Genomic DNA, 22,216 nt, shown 5'->3' on the forward strand with positions numbered 1-22,216 from the left:
TGCCATGTTGCCTCAGAAAATAGCAAGTTACCTACGATTTGACGACTATATGTGCATCTATTTTTATAGGTGGGTATTGAAGATTTTATGTCATCTTGCATCTGCGTCTTGCCTAGTGCTAAATGTGAGGATATTATACCGGGGCCGGCATTCAGCAGCGAAAAGCGGCATCACATGCCAGGAATGGTAGCCAAGACAATCCCTACTGTACAGTATTGATACCAATATCTCATGCTACGGGAATCACATAGCCTATTGATCTCCAGGAGCCAGTACAGTCCCATCAAATAAACAGGATATTTCCCCTCTAGCACATGCGCTACCAGTCTTAAAGCCTTGAACTCAATCCACCATCATTCGAGTGCCGAGCCCCAACCATTCCGCCAAAAAGGTCCACTCACGCCGGAGCATCTCATCGACATCTGAAAGCGAACCCCAACAACTTACACAGTCTCTCTCGCCCAACATGACCATGAAAAATATTCATTAAATGAAATCATATTCCTTCCATTCAAGTCATTTACATTGTAAACTAGAAACACCATGAACTAGGAAAGAAGATACACAAAAGAAAGCATCAAAATGGCCTCCGACCCGTCCCTCCGCCAGCGCCGGCCCTCCGTCTCCGAATCCCTCCTCACAACCATCAAGCAAGCCGAGCGCAAAGTCGAGCAAAAGCTCCTCCTCCTCTGGGACGACCTCCCCTCCTGGCGCCGCGACAACGCCTTCATCCGCTCCGGCTACCGCCCCATCCGCCCCTCCTACGCCGAGTCCGCCCGCTCGCTCTTCTACCTGCACAACGAGTCCGTCAACATCTGGTCTCATCTCGCCGGCGCCATCGTCGCCATTCTCACCGCGCTTTACGTCTACGTCGTTATTCGCCCCCGGTATGAGGCCGCCAATTCATCTGACGTGCTCGTTTTTGCGTGCTTCTTTGGGAGTGCCGTCGTGTGTCTGGGCATGAGCGCTACGTATCACGCCTTGACGGATCATAGTCAGGAGGTCGCCAAGTGGGGGAACAAGCTCGATTACACGGGTATCGTGGCATTGATTGTGGGAAGTTATGTGCCGGCGCTGTATTACGGCTTCTTCTGCCATCCGATCTTGATGGCCGAATATCTAAACCTGGTGAGTTTGAGAGAGCCCGGGTTATTTGCATGTGACAAAGTGTCTAACGACTATTGGGCAGATATGTCTTCTTGGTATTGGATGCGTTATCGTCTCCTGGGTTGAAAGGTTTAGGACGCCCGCTTGGAGGCCCTACCGCGCTCTCATGTTTGTCAGTCTCGGTCTTTCTGGCATCATCCCAATAGGCCACGGGCTGCTCAAGTTTGGCTATCAAACCCTTGAGGACAGGATGAGCCTCAGCTGGGTCGTTTTGCATGGCTTCATGTACATATTCGGCGCATTTCTCTATGCGGTTTGTTCCCTTCCTCAACCTACAACAACAGCCTTTATGCTTTCTAACACGTCTTCACACAGATTCGTTGGCCAGAGAGGAGCAACCCTGGCGCATTCGACATCTGGGGCCACTCCCATCAGATCTTCCACTTTTTTGTCGTCCTCGCAGCAGCAACTCATTTCTACGGCATGGCCAAGGCGTTTGATCATCACCATGAAGGCATGGGCTCGCAGTGCTTATCATAGACGATACCCATAGAATAGGTAGAACATTGGATCACGCATGTATATAGGTATACACATATGTTATTACTTGGACGGCTGCTACTCTTACATTTACAAAGCGCCTTCTTTTCGCCGAATACATCATGGCGAATCACGCCGTGCCCTCGGGGTATTTCTCCAGTCCCAAATCAATTACTCTTACAAGGCCCGATCCCATGGCTACCGCTGCCCAACACCCATAATCCTGATTTGGATTCCACTCAATGGTGGTGATTCTCGTCAGTGGCTCGTGTAGAGTAGCTCGAGATGGGTCCGTCAAATCGCCGGCTTCATCATCGTCCTCTTCCCCTTCCCCCTCTCGCCCTCCCTCCGCGCCCTCGGCCGGCTCCTTGGCTCGTAACTTCTTGCCCTTCTTTGCAGTGGGCTTAGCCTCGGGCTTCGAGTTTCTGTTTCTGTCGACTGTAAAGCCGTGCAAGATGCGACAGACGCCTCGAGCAGCCGCTGGAGAGCCGGGAGGGAACAGACGCCCCGGCCGGTGCTCGTGCTGTAGCACCCGTATCTTGTCTGTCGATTCATGCCGGTTGCTGAAAACCTCAGTCTGCGAGTTGAGACACCACAGGGAGCCGTCAGTTGCACCAATGAGCAGAAAGGGGTGCAGCTTTCCGACAGCCAAGGAGGTGAGAAAACTATCCCCTGTGAATACCCTCCGGCAGACTGGAAAATGTGCGTGGTGTAAGAATCCAATAATCGTGTTTAGCGCACTAGCAGATGGATAAATGGATAAGAAACCAAGAAGATGGTCACTGTAAGTTAGGAGTCCTGGCTGTGTATGCACCAAAGGTCTCTGGGCTTCAGTAGTTTCGTAGCTCGGAGCCTGAAGATCAATAACTCGAGCTGTGCCACCTACGGGGATTGAGGCAATAATGGTTGGCATGGTTGGATACCCTGATACCATATCTATGATGTCGTTGTGATGAACTGGATGTCGAGACAAGAGCCGTTGTGGATGGATGGACCAAAGCGCAATGGACCCATCAGAATAGCCGACGGCAATTCGATTGCAGTTGACCCATGTGATGGCAGTCGCTTTGATGCCGTACTCGTCGACTAAGCTGAGTACTGCAAGTGGTTTCTGTAGTTTGTCTGTTATTTTGTTAGCCAAAGGGTCGTCTCAAACAATGCAGATGTCAGGGCTGAGCTTACAGTAGAGGCCCTCATCTTCACCGTCGAGATCCCCAGCATCAGCAATGTACACACTGCCATCACCACACAGAAATGCGATATGGCTGCACGATGGGCTCCATCTGACTCTTCTGATCCTTCCGTAGTCCACGCACAGCGTCTTGCGCAGTTTCGCAGGCTCACTTGACGGTCGAATGAACTGCTCGTCCGTCTTGGTGCTCCCAAATTCCCAAATCTGAATGATTCCTTGCTTCTGGAAATCTGGCTTCACAGATTCCTCCTCATAGTTGTATATATCCTGATCGGATTGCGGTATGATTGCTAGAGCAAGTAGCTGTTTAGGGTTCTTGTCTCGTCGAGGCGCCCAGTCCATGCTCAAAACGAGGCCACCCACATCCAGCATCCATCCACTCTCCACCTTGTCATCATCCTTGTCTTGGTCAAACGGTATATTGCTCTGTGACATAGAATGGCAGTGTCCGGGCTCCATTGATATCTCCAGCTGCGTCTCATGGGGACCTGTTAAAACCGGCATGCTCAGCTGCGGAAATCGATACATCTCGGTCTCTGGAAAAGATATTTCTAACCAGGCATCGTCGGATGGAAGCGCCCTGACCAGCTGCGCGTGCCACTGTTTGGCAAGCCGAGCTTCTTTGTCGAAACCACCAGGAGACCAAAAGCCCTTGTCCGTCGGTTCGTCCTCGTCATGCGGCACCTTTGGAGGAAATATCGTCCACCCGCTCCACCTCTCCAGCAGCTCGTGAGCCATTGATATGCGCTCAGGATTAGGTCCGTACAGAGTCCTCACAAGGGCCTTGCCGCGCATGCCTCGCTCATAAGGTCCGACATAGCCCTTGTGCTGACCCTCGGGTGGGATAAGTTCAACGTCCAGATACCCAGTCACCTCCATGTCGCCCTCATCTAATGACTTCGCAGCCTTTGTCTGCTTTGGCTGCCTGCTCTGTTTGGAGCGCTGACGGGAAGGCTTCTCCGCTCCATTTACGTCGCTGCCGCTGTCATTCATCTGCACGTCATCCTCATCTTCTTCCTCTTCCTCTCCAGCGCTTTGCTCCTCCGCGCCTGCGTCGAAATTGTCATCATTTTCATCTGCGGTTTTGCGGCGCCGTTGAGGCTGGTCTTCATCTCCAGAGCTGAGGAAATCGTATTTGTCGATGGTATAATTTTTTGTACGATTCGATCTTCTGGTTTTCATTGTGAGTCGCGAGTGAGAAAGGATTCATGCAAGTTTTGAGTCTGAGTCTGAGTACCACAGGTTGGTGGAGCCAAGAATGCAAAAAGTATACATTCCTTTAGTAGCCAGCTGGCAGGCAAGCTTCAGCCTCGCAAGATACCCGGGAGTTTGCACGTCATAATTTCATCGATGATTATTTTTTTTTCTCGTATTTTTTTATTCAGCGATTAGAATTTTGTATCAAGACATACAGGATGCACCGTTACATGCAGGTCGATGGCTTTGGTCTCCCATTCTAGTCGTTTATATGAAGAGAGAATGGCCGAAGATTATCCAGCTATCTCTACCACTGCTGATCGCCTAACTCATCTCATCTCACACCAGACAGACACATGTACTGACCATATGCAATCATTGAGCTCACCTACATTTAATCTCCAATATCTTAATTATTTTACCATCGGCCGTTTACAATGAGTGAACAACCGAGCAGTCCTGCACCGGATCAAGGCCACAGAAGAAACAAGCCATCTATAACTCGGTGTATGTGCTGCACTTTGAAAGCCTAGGTTCAGCGAACTTTACAGGCAGCTGCCCCTCCATTACTGCCAACGATACAATATGTGGATGAGAACATGAAGTAGAGATGCTAACACTCACACAGCAACAAGACCGAGATCTTCCACTAAAGGACCTCTGGATGCCGACAAGTCAGTATGCCAAAGGAAATGACCAAATTCCCTGTCTAACGGGCTGTTAGTGGACTGTTGACCTCTCCAACTGCTTCGGCCTCTCAGCTCAGCCCGTCTCTCCAGCCGCCATCACGATCTTCTTCAGCCAACAACACAGCACAACCTCGGCCTCCGCCGTCTCCGACTCCTCAGCTGGGAGAGGCGAGACCAAAAGATTTCACATTCCTCTTGCAGCCTGAGATCTACCATCCCCTAAACGTACAAAACATCCCTCCTGCGTTCCGAAACTCCCCAAAGCAGCCCAACTCGGAGACACCCATAGACGAGCTGTTAGCCAAAGGCCACTTTCGAGCCGCAGCCATTGCGGCAGCTCAAGAGCTAACAGGCTCAACTATAAATGGCAGCAGTGTCGATCCTCAAGATGCTACTAGGATCTTTAGGCTTCTGTATACCCGACTTGCGTGTCTCACCCTGATCGATGCTACTTCACTTGCAGCCCAGGAGGCCAAAGCGCTAGAGGATTTGAATGACGCCCGCAGATACATCGATGACAATACGAACGAGCATCTTGTGCCATGGGAGCTGCGCGTGCTGCACGTGCGGCTGCAGGCACTGGGCTTTGGAGATCCCCGCCGAGCCGTCATGAGCTACCATGATCTTGCCAGAGAAGCAAGGGACCGCATCAGAAAAGCATCTCTATCACATGACAACTCTGCTAGAGAGCTGTGGAAATCACGTCTCCATGAGCTGGGCATCAAAGTCGCCGGTGCCTTGATTGAGATGGACGATCTCTCTGGCGCAGCGCACCATCTGAATAGCCTAAGAGACCGGGGCGATGGTAAACTAGCGCTATCTAAAGCACTGCTTTGGCTACATCTCGGCGATATAGGGAATGCAAAGCTCTGTGCAAGCCAGTGTTCCGAGGATACCGAGAACGTCGAGAAGCTCATTCTAGCCTTGTGTGACATGGCAGATTCCAACTATGAGGCAGCATTGCAGAAGTGGCAAGAGTTTGACATAACAATAACAGATGAGATGATTGGCGTGAACCAGGCCGTGTGCCTCATATACCTAGGACGGATTCAAGAGGTGAGTACCTGATATATGTCATTCACACATTGCGATTATGAGGATGCAGATGTATTGACCATGGTTCACAGGGGCGAAATATACTGGAGAAATTGGTCGATTCAGGCTTGTCATCTCATACCTTGCTATTCAATCTCTCGACGACATACGAACTCTGCTCGGAAAGGAACCGGATTTTGAAGGGGAGGCTTACGGAGAAGGTGGCTAACATGGAGCAATCACCATTTGGATGGGAGAAGACGAATGCCGATTTTAAGCTGTGAAGAATGAACAACTGCTTTTGATAGAAGACTTCATCAGCTAGGCGTAAGCTTTTAATCAAATGCTTCAATGAATTATCTGCTATAGAGACCATGACCTGTAAAACAAAGGAAGTGCCTAGCACTGGGGATCACAGCTATCAAAGGTTTCTAAATTATCATGAAGTGACCGGTCTGCGTAGTGTTTCACCTTGCAATATAACATCATTACGATCTACTCAATAGCACCAATTAAAAACATTATACAACATGAATAATAAAAGAATTCCGTCTACTTAACAGTAAACAAGGTGAAAGAACATTTCATCCGTTGAAGCTACCGGGTATCTCAACGCTACCCCACACTGGGGCCGTCCCCCATTTCCCAATTCAGCCAGCGAACCGCGGAACCGAACCTCGGTATATTAACGGGATATAACATCCATCAACACCACTGTCCCTTTATTGCTTCTCTCATATCATTTTACACAAACCTCATCCTCTCACTAAAAATTTATACTTCAGATACTTTTATACAAATCTCCAAAATGTCAGACAGAGTCTCCCAGGTCGTCGGCCACCTCAACTACCCCAAAGGCCTCCTCGCCAACCAAACCGCCATCATCACCGGCGCCGGCCAAGGCATCGGCGCCGAAGCAGCCATCCTCTTCGCCAACGAAGGCGCAAAAGTCGTCGTCGCAGACATTGACGCCAGTACGTAGCGTATCTTCTACCTACTAAAAACAAAAAACATATAAACCACAGTTAATTAATATCGAATTCCCGTAGAGAAAAGCAACGAGGTAGTAGAGACCATCCGCAAAAACGGCGGCCAAGCCATCTCCGTCCCAGGCGATGTCCTTGACCCAGCATACATCAAGACCCTCATCGCAAAGGCCGCCGAGTTCGGCAACGGAAAGATTCACATCCTCGTCGCTTCAGCGGGATACACCTACGACGGCGTCATCCACAAGATGACCGACAAGCAGTGGGAGACCATGATCGCCCTGCACTGCACCGCGCCCTTCAACATGGTGCGCGAGGCAGCGCCGTATTTCCGCGTCAAGGACGGCGAGCCGCGCAACATCATCACCGTCTCATCGACATCTGGTATTCATGGAAACGCGGGGCAGATCAACTACGCGTTGGCGAAATCCGGTCTCGTCGGCTTCACAAAGACCATTGCAAAGGAATGGGGTCCTGCGTTTGGCGTTCGTGCGAATGCCGTTGCCTTTGGCTACATCCAGACTCGTCTGACGGCGGCCAAGGAGGATGGCGGGTTTGTGGTTGGGCCTGATGGTGAAAAGATTGCCATTGGCGTCCCGGGGAGAAAGCCTGGTGTTACTACCCCTTCAGATATTCCGCTGGGTCGGCCGGGGTCTGCCAAGGAGGCTGCGAGCTCTATCTTGGCTGTGGCGAGTCCGCTGTTTTCATACGTAACAGGGCAGACCATTATGGTGACAGGTGGTAGGAACATGTAGTCTGCGAAAAGACAGAGATAATGTAATGATGATGTCGTGAATATGACCACTGAATGCTATATGAACATGACAAAGAAAAAAATGGCAATGGTATATTGAATTAATTGTGAGGCGGAGGTTTGTACTCTTTTCCGCTATATCAACGCCGTCCCACCCCAGTTCTGAACAACTCGTGTAAATTCATCCGTGATTACGTCCATTTTATCTGTCTCCTCTGCTCTCCGTCGTGCCTCTCTGCTTAGACCTTCAGCCACAGAGAAAACACTCCCTTGGCGTACTCGACAATCTCGTCACCACCCAGCTTGCTTTCGCCGTACACTCGGTCCACGAAAGAAATGGGCACCTCAGCAACGGTGCAGCCCATGGCCTTGGCGCGAACCATCATCTCCATCTGGAACGTGTATCCTTTGCTCTCGGTGCTCGCAATGACCTTTTCCAGGACGCTCTTCTTGTACAGGCGGAAGCTGCCCGTGAGGTCGCTGACGCCCGGCCGCAGCACGGTGTCGGCGAACAGGTTGGCGCCGCGGCTGACAAACTTGCGCTTCAGGTCCCAGCCAAAGACGCCGCCGTTGCCAGCGTAGCGCGTGCCGGTGACGATGTCGTAGCCGCCCTTCTTCTGCAGGGCAATCATCTCGGGGATGAACTTGGGGTGGTGGCTGAAGTCGGCGTCCATGATGATGACAAAGTTGCCCGTGACGAACTGCAGGCCGTGGACGTAGGCCGTTCCGAGGCCCAGCTTGCCGGATCGAGTCTTGAGGACGACGTGGGGGGCGTAGGCCTTGACGAGCTGGTTGGCCACGTCTTGCGTTCCGTCGGGTGAGCCATCGTCGACGATGATGAGTTCCCAATCCAGTTGGCTATAACAGAAGCAAGAATTGTCAGTTTTGACCAAGGTTCTTAGGTATGATTTCGGGGAGGCAGAAGAAGAATGACCCTACTTCTCTGTAAAGGTACGGTTCAGCAGCCAGGCCACGATGGGGAGGTTCTTCCTCTCATTGTACGTCGGCAGAATGACCGAGAACTTGTCCTTGGTGCTCTTTGCGGGGGCCATTGTGTAAGTTGCTGTGCAGGAAAGAAGCGCGTAATTGGCGATAAAAGAGTGTGCTGAAGTTGGGTTTTCGCGTCTTCAATTGCAGCTTTCAATGATAGTTGTCCTCCGGCAAGCTGGCGTCTGGCCGAAAAGTGGCAGTTAGGGGGTCACTGGCGGCCGCGGATGACTAAGCACGGATATGGCATTTCAGGTATGTATTCTGGCAGCATGGGTTGAGACGCTCAGTGCACCACTTCTCGGGTGAGAAAGAGGTTAAAAACTTGTGCATTTGGAAAATTTTGATATTTAGAGATATTGAGAATGAAATAGCAAAGAGTAAATAATGAAACGCAAGGCCGGGGTCGGGACGGGGCACAGCATTGAACATCAGAAAGGATCTAAACCGCCGGCTGGGAATCGCAGCGCAAGGACCTCGTCTGGAGACATTTCGAATCTTCTTGTGCATTCAAAGCTAGATTGTAAAGACCTAGGTGGTCAATTATACGTAAAATGATGATTTAAAGATGGTAAACGGGAAGAGGGAGATGATCAGTGTAGATTGTGCACATGTAGGGTGCATCGGCAGTGCATACAATACGAGTAGCCAATCTCCAAGCATGCGAACAAGGCGCTATATCGCAGCACTTAAGCTCAATTCTCATCGAGCATTGATGATATAGAGCAAACATGTTTACAAATAACGAGTCTAGCCATCGTTTTCCAACACCAACAGCACCAGACTTGTCTCCCTCATGCAGAATTGACGGTGAGTACCCGGACTTCTAACCTCCAACCTACAACCTCCAGTAACCGATCCCCGCCTCCTCCGCCAATTATGCACCCATTCCAGGCACGCTCCAATAAGCATCTCCCACCCAACCACCTCGAAAAAATAAAAAGGCAAAAAGCAACAAGAAGCCAAACAGACGTGCATGCATTGCATCGGTACATGATCGGTGCCGCCCCGCCGTCGACGTCGTGACTGGACGAATCCGGAGCTGAAGGACCTCATGGTGGCGTCTTGTCCATGTAAACTAGCCAATGCTTGCTGCAGCTCCAGCTTCTTCCCCGCAAGAGTTGCTCGTTTCAACCCACGGTCCCGATGGCGACAATTCACACCGTCCAGTATCCCTGGACACCTTCAGCCAGATCCCTCCCAAGCACTGTGCCGCCTCACTTTTTTTGCTCTCTCTCGTGACGAAACTGACTGCTTTGTCTGACTGCTTTTTCCCTTACAGAAATGTAGACGGTACCCACACGGCGCCGCCGGCATAGCCTTTCTAAGTTCCTTGCTCCTCTCTCCCCCCCATGCCATGCCCATACTAAACCATCCATGGCTTCAACGGCAAAAAGCAACAGGTTCCCTGCCACGGTAAACTGGCGGGCGCGCGACTTCATCTCGGATCAATTAGATGTTACCAGCGTGCCATGTACATGTAGTAATCGAACCCATCTGTGGAACCGCGGGTGAAGCTGGCCACCACTGCTCTGCTTCTGCTTCTGCTGCTCTTCTTCCTTCCTCTCCCTCCCTCAATCCCATCGCCCTCTCCCGCCCTTCATCGGCAAACCAGCCAATGCTCCTGTTCTCTGCTTGCAAGCGCGCATCTCCTCCACCAGCTTCACCTGCGTCTTGCCCGGCCTTTTGATTCCAGCCTCAAGCTGCCATTGCGCGCGACGCCCGTCTTGATTCTTACGTCATCAATCTCGTATCATGTCTGACGGCATTGCTCCAGCTGTTGACAAAGGTATTGCTGCCAAGTCGTTGCGCGCGACTCTCCAATTGATGTTATTCCGTGCCATTGAAACCACCACATGCTCCTCCCTTGATCGTGCTCCTCAAAAACCCCGTCGCGTCCCAGCGTGTTGACATCATTGAAAACATCCTGCTGACTTGGAACCTCCATCAAACAGTCGGTCCGCCTGTGCCTACAGCTCCCGAAGCTCAAGCTGGAGCTCCGACTATGGCCATGGACACAGACACTGCCAAGCCGGAAACTGTGAATCTCCCAACTTCTCTTGAAAAACCCAAAGAGCCTCCCATCATTGCTGAAACCAAAGCTCCCGAGGAGGCAAAGCCGACAGAGGAGCCTCTCTCCATCGCTGATGCCTTCAAGCTGGCTCATAAAACCCCACGGCCCGTCGAAGTCCAGTCCGTCCCCGAGACTCCCGTCAATCTGGCGACTCCCGTAAATGGATCACCACGACCGGAGCTGAACATCCCCACTGAGCCAGCAGAGCCCGAGAAGCCACAGGAAGAGCCCGTCATCATCACCGAGGCCGAGGAGCCGCTGCCAACTCCCACGGCTTCCGCCCCCGGCAGTGATGTCGGCCCCGACTCCATTGTTGACAAGCCCGTGACTCCAAATGGCGAATCGAAGCCCGCCGAGCTGATGGCCGGCGCTCTTCAGCCTAGCGCCGCAGACGCTAAGTCCGAGACGTCGGAAACGGCCACTGGCGAGAAGCGCAAGGCTGATGTTGCCGTCGCGACTGCGGTTGACGAGCCGGCAGCCGAAAAAGAAGAGTCTGAAGATAGTGAGCCAGCAGACAAAAAGGCCAAGATTGATAACGGCAACGGTAAGGCGACCAATGGCGGACCCCGGAAGCCAGGCCGCCCCAAGAAGGACAAGAAGGCTGCTCCCGTCGTGGGCAAAACCCTGCGCAAGACTCGGAGTCAGGGACCTGTGGAGATTTAAAGGCGAAATAGGCTGAAAAAAAGCAACTCTTTTGCCGAAGCCTTTCCTTTTTTTCTTCTTCATTTTCATTTTCATTCTTATCAATTCTTTCCTTAAGGCGAAATGGCTCGCTGTGATTGATGGGAGTGCTGGTTTTCTTCTGGTTCATCGCTGTATATTGTTCCCCACGCAAAAATCTTGTGCCAAAATGGATGAATGGTATGACTTACATGTTGGGTATACCTGTATCATTGGCAGGCTTCATTGTTTGTTTGTTTCATTTTCTTGGTAGTTTTCAATGATAATGGAAAATTAAAGATATAAAAAGCATACGCAGCGATCGATTACTGTTCTTCATGGCAGGTTGTGCAATGCACCTCGTTCCTATATGTTGTGGGTGCATCTCTCTGTTAGCCAAGTACATGTATACGGATGGATTAATACCGATACTGGGATCGTTTCCAGTGTCTTGACTTTTCAAGACCTCATCACAGAATATTGTCAGGTCGAGGGTAAACACTAATAATTGTCATCTCTTGCTCGCACGAGCTCAATGCCCCGAAAGGCTCTCCCCAGATACCCTCAAAAGTTGACGATTGGTCTCGTCGACATCTTAACAGACTTCCTCAGTATATCTAGGCGCTCGAAGTTGTCTTCTTCCATGTCTAGACCTGGAGATCGCCTAGTATGGTCACCCGCCGGTATGCCACTGTACTAGACCGATCTTGTTACCATCAACTGAGAGTTTCCTATGCGAGGCAATATGATCAAAATCTTGAGGTATAGGAATCTGCACCAAATCCTCTATGATAAGGGGACACTGCTGGAAGGACAAGCGCGAAAAGATAAAATAGTGCCGTGTACATAGGAGAATGTGATAGACATGGAATGCCTAAAGGCTATGATGAAGCTGAAGAAGAAATTGGGATGATCAAGAAGGCCCATTCTGGCTGCAGGCCTGGAATAATATTGTGTTTTGGATATTAGATTACAGTGCTGTATCCATAACCACTGCAGTCTCGAAGTGTGATTTCATGGACTTGATATCAGGGGGATTCCCTTTGCTGGCATGTAGTAGGTACATGATGTGATTGAATTATTATGTTCCCATGTTTTGTAATGTGCGGCGAATCTTCATACGCCGAAACAATAACTGGCTACATGTGCAGAAGCTTTCCGTTGCCAGATAGGCTCTAGTCTATGGCGTGCTGTATTAATATTACTATTTTGTGATGTTCCTGTATGTGCCATCTCTCAAGATAGCGTCTACTATTGATCACATAGCGCAGCGCTGGTTATGAGGTACATGAGAAGGCTCAACGAACACTTTGCGACGAGCGTACTTATGTGAATGACCAAAATGCGAAACTTAGGAGATAGTTCTATTTGTGGCTATCTATACGAGAAAGGGAAGATTTAAATTAAATCATTCGATGGGCTATTCTTATCTTCGTTTCACTGCCTCACTGCACGTGTATGTACATGTATCTAAAGCATCAGCAAGCTTCCCTCAGCTGAGCTTAGATGAACGTCAAAGATGACTATATCTACGTGTTTATGTGCATTATAAATGCAAATCTCCTTAGATTCTGCATTCGTTCTATATAAAGCTTCAGTTCGAGCAGTGCATCAGACACGATTGTCAGCTCCGGGAATAGACTCTCCCGTATCCATTGATATCTGCACTGATGAGTGCCCGGTACATGCAAGTGAGCTGGAGCACTGCACTTCAGCACCCAAAGTCCCCTGTTCTCCCCGGATATCCGGGCATTCTAGCACTCCGTAGTGGAGTGGTTGGGCCATTGGCGCCCACCAAACGCAATGCACGGCCGGGATCGCAGATTCAGGGGGAGGAAATTCGCCGTGCCTGGAGTCCCATGAAAGCGATTTTCGCTTGAATATCAATGGCAATGGTTTTGACGCGAATAACTGATTACATCACTAATGTTCGCCGTGGTAGATGATGCTCGTATAGGATTTGCCGGCTTCAGCCTATGCAAACGTAGAGGCCTCGCCTCTCCATCTGTTCTGCGCATGTTTCAATTGCAGCGAGAAATCAAATCGCATGCGTTGATGTCGCGTGACAGCAGAGCAGCGTTTTGCTGCCCGTCGCAATTCCTAAATAGACATTACTAAGACGATGAGGCCCTCCAAAACTGCATGACTACATGTACTACCGTATGTACATGCGCAGCAAGGATTGTAAGCCCCAATTTGAGCTCAACACCCGCGATAACAGGCCGAGTACGAGTTTGTCGTACTGATGATGCATACGCCAGGTATACGACTGTTGCAGAAGTCGAGTTTTCAACTTGGGGATTCCGCTTCCAAGACTTTCTCTAGGACGAAAGTGGCTGTATGATTCAATTGGAATGCAGAAATTGGCCCCGGGCATGCCCAGGGATCGTCGCTGTCTGTGGCGAAGCACAGATCGGCTATAGCCGTCCAACTCCTGGCCCTACCGCTAGACCCGAGTGTTTTGCGTGCTTATTCCAGCTGCTCAGACAGAGTCTGTGTGTATGTATGTGTGTATTTTAAGCATTCTCAAGTTTCAATCGCTAGATTTCGACATACATTGGCGGAATCAGCACGTAAAAACCCCCGATCGTGATCACGATGAGTACAGTATTAGTGGTGTGTCAAAGTGTCAATCAGAACCCGCTGGTGGCAAAAATAGCAACTCGGGCACTCATCCCAGCGAGGATCTCAGAGGGACCCCGCAGCGATGATCATTACTGCTTGAAATCCAATAGCTTCTGTCAGCAGTTCCCTAGAGAGAAAAGAGATAGAGAGAGCCAAGAGAGCATGTACGAGCATGTAGATATTTTCGTGTTTGAGGCGATAGTCGAAATGAGCTATGGAGCACGAAGCGCGCATGCATGAAAGAAAGCAAATACGACATATGATGTAGAGGTACGGATAAGGTAGGGCACCTACTAATGCATGCAGGCGTGCATATGGCGCGAGGATAAAAATACCTGTACGAGTAACTACCAAGATTGGACTGTGGCTGGCTGGCTGATTGGAATTTGAGCCATTCATTCGTTGGGACAGTCAGTCAGTCATTCTCACTCATTCTTTTTCCTTTGTCTTCTCTCCATCTTACCCAGTACAGATATTCCTGCACATAGTAGGTACTTACTCGTACAGTCCAGTACAGACAGTAACGCCCAGTAAAATGTTCCCCGTCTAGTGCTTATAACATCCATGCTGCCAGCAGGTGTCAAGTCGCCCTGCCGTGTACCAACGCTCTACTCATCAACCTCTTCAATCCTCGTATTCTGCGTCTCTCTCTCCCCACCGCACTGCGGCCCACTCAACACTCGCCGGTTCCTGGCATCAAACCGCCACCACTCAGGTTCCGCGTGCTAAGCAGCCGCTAACGCTGCAGTGGCTTTAAGGGGTTGCAAAAATAGCAGTTCGAGCTTTCTTGGGAGGACCAAACCTTGGAAGACAAAGAGCCACTCCGCGACTTAGTGGCCACTCGAGGCCTCTTGGGGTCTTGGGGCCCAGCCTTTGCGAGTCCACAAGGGGCAGCGCCGGACAGGGGCGCGGGCCAATGGGAGGCGCGGCGGCGACGCTGTTTGAGCCGTGAGCGTTTGGGCGAAACGGGGGGTGGAGGTGCGAGGAAGAAGAAAAAAGAAGGAAAAAAATTGCCTGAAACAAAGGTCCCCAGTTATCTGTGTCTGGAGTTGAGGCCACTAAGCTGGACGTGGACTGGACGGGCTACTTGACAAGGCTGGACTTGGACTGTAGAGTGAATCCAACAAAGATGGAAGAAACATGTAGTGGATGAGATTTTTGAAGGCTCGTGAATGCTGTCCCAGGTCTGTTAGTCCGAGTACAGCACATCAATATCAATACTATTTCTACCTATTTTAATAATAGACACCAGACGCTTAAATAGTGCATTTACAGGCATTGATCACCAGATTGTCATCGCGTCTTGGGTATCTGGCACACTAACACATCCATTGATCTCCTATCGATTACCCGCTCTGGCATGTGGCCTCACTCAACCCACCACCTCTCTTTCAACTCCATACTTTTTTGTTTCCAGCGGCCTCTCTCTCTCTCTTTAGGGCCCGGATAGAGCGTCAGATGCATCCATTTTAACGGCCCTGGACCCTCCCTTGGCGTGTCTCGCTTCTCCATCCGAGCTTGGGCCCCGATGCCATCTGTGATCCTCGACGCAACACTGGCAGCACACGCGGGCACACCATCCCCATCCAGGCATCGCCCTGGTTCCCTCTTTTCCTGCTCACCTGGCCACTCGAAACCCCCATCCGAATGACCCCCTGCAAGCCTCGAGCCTTTCCTCTTTCTTGTGCTTCCTCTTTCAGTTCTTTCTTCTTCTTCTTCTTCTTCTGCCCTCCAAAAGCCCTGCTCGTTCTGCGCTTCTCTAGCAGACAGCGTCCCTCGTTTTGTGCGTCTCGGTTTTTGCTTGGGTTTTCATCCACTCTCGTTTCTGGTTTCCCGCCCTTCGCTCGCTGCTTCGATCTGGCGACTTGGCAACCGACAGGCATCATCGCAAGCGACATTGCCCCTGACATCACGCTGGTGACGCAACACTCGGATTGCGGATTCCTCTTGGGGACGCGTTTTCTCGGCCAGCCTTTGAGCTCTTGATTGAGCCACGACCGGCCCTGTATCCGCTGTTCGGCGCAACAAGTCACCACCAAAGCTGCTACCCGCCTCTTCAACGCTCTCGTTTGCGCGGTAGAAATTCAGCCAGCATCGATATTGCGACTTGCTTTTCTTCTTCCTTCCTCTTATTCTTTGTTTTCCAGTGGACAAGTAAACAGGCCTTCTGCCCTTGGTGGGCGCCCAAATCTGCATCATGACCTACCAAGACCCTCTCATACAATGGCTTCGGGCGCGCGACGACAGCGGCACCCCCAGCTCCGATAGCAACAGTCCTGCGAACCAGCTGCTAAATCTGCTCAAAGATCCCTTCTCGGGCACGGTTAGTCAATAACGCTCACCAGGCGTAGTGTATTTTTTTCTTCCTAATTCTAACCTGGCGGCTTTGTAGCTTGCGGCGGCTTCCGTTTACTCTGCCTTGGGTATTTCCCTCGGCATCACAGCCTTTGTCGCCATCGTCTTCTCCTTCATTCGACCTTACAATCAGTCGGTGTACGCCCCGAAGCTCAAGCATGTCGACGACAAGCACGCTCCGCCTCCCCTGGGCAAGAAGCCGTGGTCGTGGATCTTGCCTTTGATGAGCACCCAAGAAGAACAGCTAATGCAAACCATTGGCATGGACGCCACTGTCTTCCTGCGCGTGATGCGCATGTGCCGCAACATGTTCTGTATCCTCGCCGTCATTGGCATCGGTATCCTTGTCCCGATCCACTCAACCAAGTCTGTCAAGTTTCCGGGGGAGACAACCAACTCCAACAGCTTCATTACCGAAATCACTCCTTTGAATGTCTATGGTAAATGGATGTGGGCGCAAGTGGTCATTGCTTGGGTCTTCGACATCATCGTTTGCTTCTTTCTGTGGTGGAACTACCGCAGGATAATGCAGCTTCGACGCAAGTACTTTGAGAGTGAGGACTATCAAAGCAGTCTGCACTCACGAACGCTAATGGTAAGCTGGCTGCTCATTGTCGACATGTTTCCGCCTTTGCTGTCTATAGATTACAAAGAAAAACGGCCAACTGACCATGAACCTAGCTCTACGACATCCCCAAGCAAGGCTGTTCTGACGAAGGCATTGCGCGCATCATTGACGGCGTCGCGCCCAACTCATCTTTCGCGCGAACGGCCATTGCCCGAAACGTCAAGGACCTCCCCGACCTCATTGCGGCGCACGATCGAGCGGTTCGAAAACTGGAAAAGGTCCTGGCCATCTATCTCAAGAACCCCCAGAGCCTGCCGCCGCGACCAACTTGCAAGCCTTCTAGGAAAGACCGCTCATACGGCACCTATCCCAAGGGCCAGCGACTGGATGCCATTGAGTACTACACACAGCGCATTCGAGAACTCGAGGTGGAGATCAAAGAAGTCAGAGCCAGTGTCGACAAGCGGAGCTCCATGCCTTTCGGATTTGCCAGTTACTCGGACGTTTCTGAGGCGCACGAGATTGCCTACATCACCCGCAAAAAGAAGCCCCACGGCACTACCATCAAGCTGGCGCCCAAGCCCATCGACATCATCTGGCAAAACATGCCGCTGTCCAGCTCTACTCGAAGCCGCAGACGATGGATTAACAGTTTTTGGATTGTCCTTTTGACCTTTTTATGGATTGCGCCCAACGCCATGATTGCCATCTTCCTCGTCAACTTGGGAAATCTGGGCAAGGTTTGGCACGGATTCCAGGTGTCCCTGCAAAAGGAAACCACTTTCTGGGGTATTGTTCAGGGTATTGCATCCCCCGCCATCACGTCCGGTGTCTATCTGGCTCTTCCCGTCATTTTCCGTCGCCTGTCCATCAGGGCTGGAGACAAGACAAAGACGGGACGTGAGAGACACGTCATGGCCAAGCTCTACTCCTTCTTCGTCTTCAACAACCTCATCGTCTTCTCCTTCTTCAGTGTCATCTGGTCCTTTGTCGCTGCCGTCGTCACCGATGCTGACGACGGACTGAACGCGTGGGACGCCATCGTCAAGGAAAACATTGCGGCCATGATCTTCACTGCCTTTTGCAACAACAGCCCCTTTTGGGTCACCTATCTTCTGCAGCGACAGCTCGGTGCCGCCATTGATCTCGCTCAGCTCTGGCCACTCGTCAGCGCCTTTTTCCTCAAGAGGTTCTCCAGCCCTACGCCGCGAGAGCTTATTGAACTGACGGCCCCGCCGGCGTTTGATTATGCTAGTTACTACTGCTACTTCCTCTACTACTCGACCGTCACGCTGTGCTTCGCGGGTATTCAACCCCTCGTCCTTCTTGCGACGGCTCTGTACTTTGTCATCGATTCCTTCTTGAAGAAGTACTTGATTCTGTACCGCTTCGTTACCAAGACGGAGTCTGGTGGCTTGTTCTGGCGTGTCATCTTCAACCGCTTCATCTTCGGCACCATCTTGTCCAATGGAGTTTTCCTGCTGACGTGCTGGGTGCGCGGAGACGGTACTCACATTCAATTTTATGCCGTGTGCCCCTTGCCTATTCTCCTGATCCTTTTCAAGATTTACTGCGGAAGAACCTTTGACGACAAGATCCGATACTACAAGATATCTGCTGCTCAACGAAACCAGGGCCCTGATAGCATGCAGAAGGAGAGTCGCCTCCGAAGTGAGAAGCTGGCCAGTCGCTTTGGCCACCCGGCTCTGTACAAGCCCCTCATCACTCCCATGGTTCACCAGAAGGCACAGAACCTGCTTCCGTCCGTTTACTCGGGACGGCTGACTGACGGCAGAGACGGCGCAAACAATGCAGACCTGATGACTGTCAGCGGTTACTCGGACGTGTATGCCCTCAACACCATGCAAGGTGGTAAGCCTGGCAAAGCTGCTGACGGAGTGCCTGGATTTGAGTTCGTCTCGGAGGCGCATATGGACTTTGAGTATTACAAGAACCGGACAGAGTTTACCGAAGAGCACGGAGGCGGTGAAATGTACGGCAAGGAGTTTGACAGCTTCAGGCCAGGAACGCCCGGCTCGCTTGACAGCAGCTCCAGGCCGGGAACACCATCCAACCGCCACGCCACGCCCTTTTCTCCCGGAAACGTGAAGCTGCCGACGCCGCAAGAAACGAGCTACCAGTCCTACAGGCCCAGCCCCTACGCAGACGATTCCATCGGTCGCCATCGCAGCCCGCTCTATGCCCAAGATAACGGCAGTTCCTCAGGCCTGGTGAGCAATGCCGTGGGCCCGGCCATGGTGCCGCCCGCGTCGTATCGAGACGTGTCCCAGGAACGGTCACGGAGTCCCGCATTGGGTATGCCTCTGGCAGGCTATCAGGACGTATCACTCGATCGGACCCGGAGTCCAGCAGTCGGTTCGCCAGCCTCAACGCCCGGCGCGGGGGTGGGCGGACCGCGGGGATACAGCGGCCTCCCCCAGCAAGAGGAACAGGATGCCGACCCTATGCAGTACAACTACTTTAGGGGCGGATCTCGACCGACAAAGCCTCCCGGACAGGGCTGGTAAAGAGACATGTGACAAGAAAGAAATAAGCAATGGCTGCCGCAGTCCCTTAATAAGGGGGGCTCGGATGAATGAGGCGGTATATATTTATGTTTGACAAAGGGGCTTTGCAAGGCGTTTACGGGCTTTAGACTAGATGGCTGAGACCTCTGGATTTTTTGAGATGAGAGGCATAGCACCTTTTAACATTTTGGATTTTATTTTTGGAGATTTTTCTGCACTATTTTGGATAAAAATGTCCAGTTATTTTTTGACTTCTTGGATAGGATATGAAAGAAATATTACGAAGCTTTGTTGTATATGGTACTTTTTTTTCTCGATTTAAGTATATATCATATTATTATTATTACCATCTTGTAGAGTATTGAGATTAATATTACCCGATCCTTGTGTTTGTGTCTGTCATAATCCAGCTGTAAGAGTCGTTCTTTCAAAATAGCATTACCCGTATTCTTTTTTTTTTTTCCTTGTCTTTTTCTTTTCTCTTTTTCTTCTTCTCTTCTAGTCAAAATCCAACATCTAGACAAACGTCTTGCCAGTCTCATAAAACTTTGCAGCATACGAACTCAGATCCTCAGCGAGCCAGTCCGCCACCTCTTCCTTCAACACGGAATCATGCCACGACAAGCCAATAGTCAACTTATCTCCAGCAACACTCGCAACATTGACAGCTACCGGCGCCCCAGCAGCCATAGCTCCATTCGTAAAGAGCATGCGCGTGGCCCGAGGCACATCTGCCTGCTGCGTCTCTGGGTTCTTGAGCACGCCAATGTTGCTAATCTCCCAGGACTCGGTGCGCGGCCTGCCGTCCCTGCCGCGCCAGAAGGAGAACCAGTCGCTGACGTACTTGAGCATGCCCGAGACGTCGTCGTGAGGCAGGGATTTGAGCTTGGTGTCGAGGTGGTCCTTGACGTGCAGCGCGTTTTGCCATATCAATGCGTTGGTATCTGCACCTGGGGCGCGCAGAGCGGACACCATTTCTGGGGGGAAGTGATGTACGGTGGCGGCGACGAGGCACCGGAGGGAAGTCACGTATGCGGGATCCATGGAGGGCGAAGTAAAAGGCCGGAGACTGATGGGTGTGGACGCTGCGAAGGCGGGCGCCTCTGTTGGAGAGGAGATGCGGGATGACAGAGATGTGAGAACGAGAGAGTGCAGGAGAGCCGTGATGGTGACGGAATGTTCTCTGCAGGCGGAGAGGAGCGTTGCGAGGACCTCGGACGGGATGTCGATGGGCTTGACGCGTGTCTTGTAGGGCAGGGAGAAGTCGACGGGGATGGCGTTCCAGACGGGCTGCTTGGGGGGCTGGAGGAACGTTGGGCCGAGGGCGGTCCAGAGAGTTTTCACGGTATAGCCGATTGAGAGGGTGAAGTTGACGACTTGTTCCTGAGGTTCAGGGAGTGACGATGGCGGCTCTGGAAAGGAGAGGACATGTTCTGGCTCGGCTGGGACTGGTTGGCCCTGGTAAGCTGGCGTTGCGAGGAGCATCTCGTGGAAGCGGCGGCCACTGGTTCCGTCCATAAGAGAGTGATGGAACGCAAAGAAGACGTCCTCCTGCCCCTTCAACTGCTCAGTAACATCGGCATTGTCGCTGCTGGGCCTCAGGATGGTGATTCTCCAGGGAGGCCTCACAGCTAAATCCTGGAATTTTTGGTCATGCTCCCAGCCCTGCTGCTCGGCGACTTTGTCTTCATACTCCTCAACAGATTGGCAGGGCACGGCAATGACGGAGACTTGGTCGCGCAGATCGATGGAGGGGATGTGGGTGAAGTGGGCGTCGTTTGTGTCGTCCCCCGTGATGCCAACGCGCAGCATCGGCTGGTCCTTGACGACGGTTGCGAGAGCAGCGAAGAAATTTGGGCTGATGGATGTGCCATCGGGGAGAGAGGATGGAGGGTGGGAGTAGCGGCATGATACGGTGACGCAGCGGTAGATGCCGAGATTGTGACGGGAGGAGGAGAAGTGTTCACTGGATGGGAGGTGAGTATACGATGAAAATGTTAAGGTGAGGTGAGGTGAGGTGAGGTGAAGGGCTTACTTGTCTCCGAGTTTGCGGAGGATCTGGGGAGTGTTGACGGAGCCCATTATGATTCAATTGACTTGTTCTGATTAATTGAGAGGTGAATTGGGCTGAAATAGAGAGGTAGCTTGGATGTTGCTGCCTGATGGTTTGACAGGATGTCTTGGTGGTGAGGGTGAACAGCCCTGCAAAACTCGTCACTTATTACTAGACACCGAGGTATGTATATGGGATGATGTTGGCTAAACCAGTAATGAAGAATGAAGAGAAGAACAAGCTGAGATAAGAGAAGAGCAGATGCTATGTTTAAAAGTAAGGCTGCAAGCAGATGAATAATATCAAATGCATGCAAAGATGCGATTGTTTCAAGGGCGCCCTCGTCTATTGGCTCGCCGGCCGGAGGATGCAGATGCATGTACTAAAGAGGTAGCCAACTCATACTAAACTATGGACCTACTTCGTGCCTGGGGCTAAGGGATACACGTAACACACTGCTCTCTTTGGGGTTAATCCTCGGGGCATCGCAAAAGAACTATTGTCCGAGTCCGAGAGAGGGAGAGCGAGGACGTTAAGCCTTTAGAGGGCAATCCGCTGAGTGTCGTATTAGTATGCAGTGGATACATGTACTTTGAGAAGCTGGGATGTCTTCGGTGTACGGGCACAAGGAAGTATTGAAACGATGTCCATTGATGAATCGAAACTACATGTACGGTACTGACTGGCAGCGCTAAAACAAAATGCCCGGAAAAGAGTTAGCTAATGCGAGTGAAGACATGATGGGATACGGATAGACAAGAACAATGTGGACAATATGTGCTGCAAATGGTGACGGATTCGAGTAAGAATGGGCATCAGATGACGATGGAATTGAGCTGAATTGAACTGAATTGAGTTGTGGCTGA

The 22,216-nt window shown here is 51.3% G+C and overlaps 8 protein-coding genes across 8 annotated transcripts; 5 read left to right on the top strand and 3 right to left on the bottom strand.

Moving 5' to 3' along the window:
• Nucleotides 1–171: 171 nt before the first annotated feature.
• V8C40DRAFT_257009 (hemolysin-III related-domain-containing protein) lies at nucleotides 172–1,826 on the top strand. Its single transcript, XM_083218392.1, has 3 exons — nucleotides 172–1,128; nucleotides 1,190–1,420; nucleotides 1,483–1,826. Exons 1-3 carry the CDS (start codon nucleotides 583–585, stop codon nucleotides 1,645–1,647), a joined length of 942 nt encoding a protein of 313 aa, XP_083068298.1. The 5' UTR covers nucleotides 172–582; the 3' UTR covers nucleotides 1,648–1,826.
• On the bottom strand, nucleotides 1,677–4,260 carry V8C40DRAFT_257010 (transcription factor TFIIIC subunit TFC6). The gene is made up of 2 exons (XM_083218393.1): nucleotides 2,830–4,260; nucleotides 1,677–2,769 (listed from the first exon to the last, which is right to left on the bottom strand). The coding sequence occupies exons 1-2, from the start codon at nucleotides 4,019–4,021 to the stop codon at nucleotides 1,778–1,780; spliced, it is 2,184 nt and encodes a 727-aa protein (XP_083068299.1). The 5' UTR covers nucleotides 4,022–4,260; the 3' UTR covers nucleotides 1,677–1,777.
• Nucleotides 4,261–4,389: 129 nt separating this feature from the next.
• On the top strand, nucleotides 4,390–6,188 carry V8C40DRAFT_257014 (uncharacterized protein). The gene is made up of 4 exons (XM_083218394.1): nucleotides 4,390–4,543; nucleotides 4,665–4,710; nucleotides 4,761–5,781; nucleotides 5,853–6,188. The coding sequence occupies exons 1-4, from the start codon at nucleotides 4,474–4,476 to the stop codon at nucleotides 6,042–6,044; spliced, it is 1,329 nt and encodes a 442-aa protein (XP_083068300.1). The 5' UTR covers nucleotides 4,390–4,473; the 3' UTR covers nucleotides 6,045–6,188.
• Nucleotides 6,189–6,455: 267 nt separating this feature from the next.
• V8C40DRAFT_257016 (SDR family NAD(P)-dependent oxidoreductase) lies at nucleotides 6,456–7,787 on the top strand. Its single transcript, XM_083218395.1, has 2 exons — nucleotides 6,456–6,734; nucleotides 6,810–7,787. Exons 1-2 carry the CDS (start codon nucleotides 6,569–6,571, stop codon nucleotides 7,499–7,501), a joined length of 858 nt encoding a protein of 285 aa, XP_083068301.1. The 5' UTR covers nucleotides 6,456–6,568; the 3' UTR covers nucleotides 7,502–7,787.
• Nucleotides 7,512–8,703, bottom strand: V8C40DRAFT_257018 (dolichyl-phosphate beta-D-mannosyltransferase). Its single transcript, XM_083218396.1, has 2 exons — nucleotides 8,440–8,703; nucleotides 7,512–8,358 (listed from the first exon to the last, which is right to left on the bottom strand). The coding sequence occupies exons 1-2, from the start codon at nucleotides 8,550–8,552 to the stop codon at nucleotides 7,740–7,742; spliced, it is 732 nt and encodes a 243-aa protein (XP_083068302.1). The 5' UTR covers nucleotides 8,553–8,703; the 3' UTR covers nucleotides 7,512–7,739.
• Nucleotides 8,704–9,866: 1,163 nt separating this feature from the next.
• Nucleotides 9,867–11,551, top strand: V8C40DRAFT_257021 (uncharacterized protein). The gene is made up of 2 exons (XM_083218397.1): nucleotides 9,867–10,276; nucleotides 10,443–11,551. Exons 1-2 carry the CDS (start codon nucleotides 10,243–10,245, stop codon nucleotides 11,222–11,224), a joined length of 816 nt encoding a protein of 271 aa, XP_083068303.1. The 5' UTR covers nucleotides 9,867–10,242; the 3' UTR covers nucleotides 11,225–11,551.
• Nucleotides 11,552–15,900: 4,349 nt separating this feature from the next.
• Nucleotides 15,901–19,555, top strand: V8C40DRAFT_121318 (uncharacterized protein). Its single transcript, XM_083210938.1, has 3 exons — nucleotides 15,901–16,169; nucleotides 16,239–16,796; nucleotides 16,883–19,555. Exons 1-3 carry the CDS (start codon nucleotides 16,044–16,046, stop codon nucleotides 19,295–19,297), a joined length of 3,099 nt encoding a protein of 1,032 aa, XP_083068304.1. The 5' UTR covers nucleotides 15,901–16,043; the 3' UTR covers nucleotides 19,298–19,555.
• Nucleotides 19,556–19,621: 66 nt separating this feature from the next.
• On the bottom strand, nucleotides 19,622–21,706 carry V8C40DRAFT_257029 (alcohol acetyltransferase). Its single transcript, XM_083218398.1, has 2 exons — nucleotides 21,333–21,706; nucleotides 19,622–21,263 (listed from the first exon to the last, which is right to left on the bottom strand). Exons 1-2 carry the CDS (start codon nucleotides 21,377–21,379, stop codon nucleotides 19,814–19,816), a joined length of 1,497 nt encoding a protein of 498 aa, XP_083068305.1. The 5' UTR covers nucleotides 21,380–21,706; the 3' UTR covers nucleotides 19,622–19,813.
• Nucleotides 21,707–22,216: the final 510 nt, after the last annotated feature.

The sequence above is a fragment of the Trichoderma camerunense genome (assembly GCF_050948025.1).
Source record: "Trichoderma camerunense strain CBS 138272 chromosome Unknown V8C40scaffold_23, whole genome shotgun sequence".
Classification (NCBI taxonomy): domain Eukaryota; kingdom Fungi; phylum Ascomycota; class Sordariomycetes; order Hypocreales; family Hypocreaceae; genus Trichoderma; species Trichoderma camerunense.

Excerpts from the sequence above, each read along its gene's own strand:
- V8C40DRAFT_257010 (XM_083218393.1), bottom strand. The coding sequence starts at position 4,021 with ATGAAAACCAGAAGATCGAATCGTACAAAAAATTATACCATCGACAAA. Across the intron at positions 2,770-2,829 it reads TGAAGATGAGGGCCTCTACT|ACAAACTACAGAAACCACTT; the intron begins GTAAGCTCAGCC and ends ACAAAATAACAG.
- V8C40DRAFT_257016 (XM_083218395.1), top strand. The coding sequence starts at position 6,569 with ATGTCAGACAGAGTCTCCCAGGTCGTCGGCCACCTCAACTACCCCAAA. Across the intron at positions 6,735-6,809 it reads CGTCGCAGACATTGACGCCA|AGAAAAGCAACGAGGTAGTA; the intron begins GTACGTAGCGTA and ends GAATTCCCGTAG.
- V8C40DRAFT_257029 (XM_083218398.1), bottom strand. The coding sequence starts at position 21,379 with ATGGGCTCCGTCAACACTCCCCAGATCCTCCGCAAACTCGGAGACAA. Across the intron at positions 21,264-21,332 it reads CTCCGCAAACTCGGAGACAA|TGAACACTTCTCCTCCTCCC; the intron begins GTAAGCCCTTCA and ends CCTCCCATCCAG.
- V8C40DRAFT_121318 (XM_083210938.1), top strand. The coding sequence starts at position 16,044 with ATGACCTACCAAGACCCTCTCATACAATGGCTTCGGGCGCGCGACGAC. Across the intron at positions 16,170-16,238 it reads AAGATCCCTTCTCGGGCACG|CTTGCGGCGGCTTCCGTTTA; the intron begins GTTAGTCAATAA and ends GCGGCTTTGTAG. Across the intron at positions 16,797-16,882 it reads TGCACTCACGAACGCTAATG|CTCTACGACATCCCCAAGCA; the intron begins GTAAGCTGGCTG and ends CCATGAACCTAG.
- V8C40DRAFT_257014 (XM_083218394.1), top strand. The coding sequence starts at position 4,474 with ATGAGTGAACAACCGAGCAGTCCTGCACCGGATCAAGGCCACAGAAGA. Across the intron at positions 4,711-4,760 it reads GGACCTCTGGATGCCGACAA|TGGACTGTTGACCTCTCCAA; the intron begins GTCAGTATGCCA and ends ACGGGCTGTTAG. Across the intron at positions 5,782-5,852 it reads ACCTAGGACGGATTCAAGAG|GGGCGAAATATACTGGAGAA; the intron begins GTGAGTACCTGA and ends CATGGTTCACAG.
- V8C40DRAFT_257009 (XM_083218392.1), top strand. The coding sequence starts at position 583 with ATGGCCTCCGACCCGTCCCTCCGCCAGCGCCGGCCCTCCGTCTCCGAA. Across the intron at positions 1,129-1,189 it reads TGGCCGAATATCTAAACCTG|ATATGTCTTCTTGGTATTGG; the intron begins GTGAGTTTGAGA and ends ACTATTGGGCAG. Across the intron at positions 1,421-1,482 it reads TCGGCGCATTTCTCTATGCG|ATTCGTTGGCCAGAGAGGAG; the intron begins GTTTGTTCCCTT and ends GTCTTCACACAG.
- V8C40DRAFT_257018 (XM_083218396.1), bottom strand. The coding sequence starts at position 8,552 with ATGGCCCCCGCAAAGAGCACCAAGGACAAGTTCTCGGTCATTCTGCCG. Across the intron at positions 8,359-8,439 it reads AACCGTACCTTTACAGAGAA|CCAACTGGATTGGGAACTCA; the intron begins GTAGGGTCATTC and ends CTTCTGTTATAG.
- V8C40DRAFT_257021 (XM_083218397.1), top strand. The coding sequence starts at position 10,243 with ATGTCTGACGGCATTGCTCCAGCTGTTGACAAAG. Across the intron at positions 10,277-10,442 it reads TGCTCCAGCTGTTGACAAAG|TCGGTCCGCCTGTGCCTACA; the intron begins GTATTGCTGCCA and ends TCCATCAAACAG.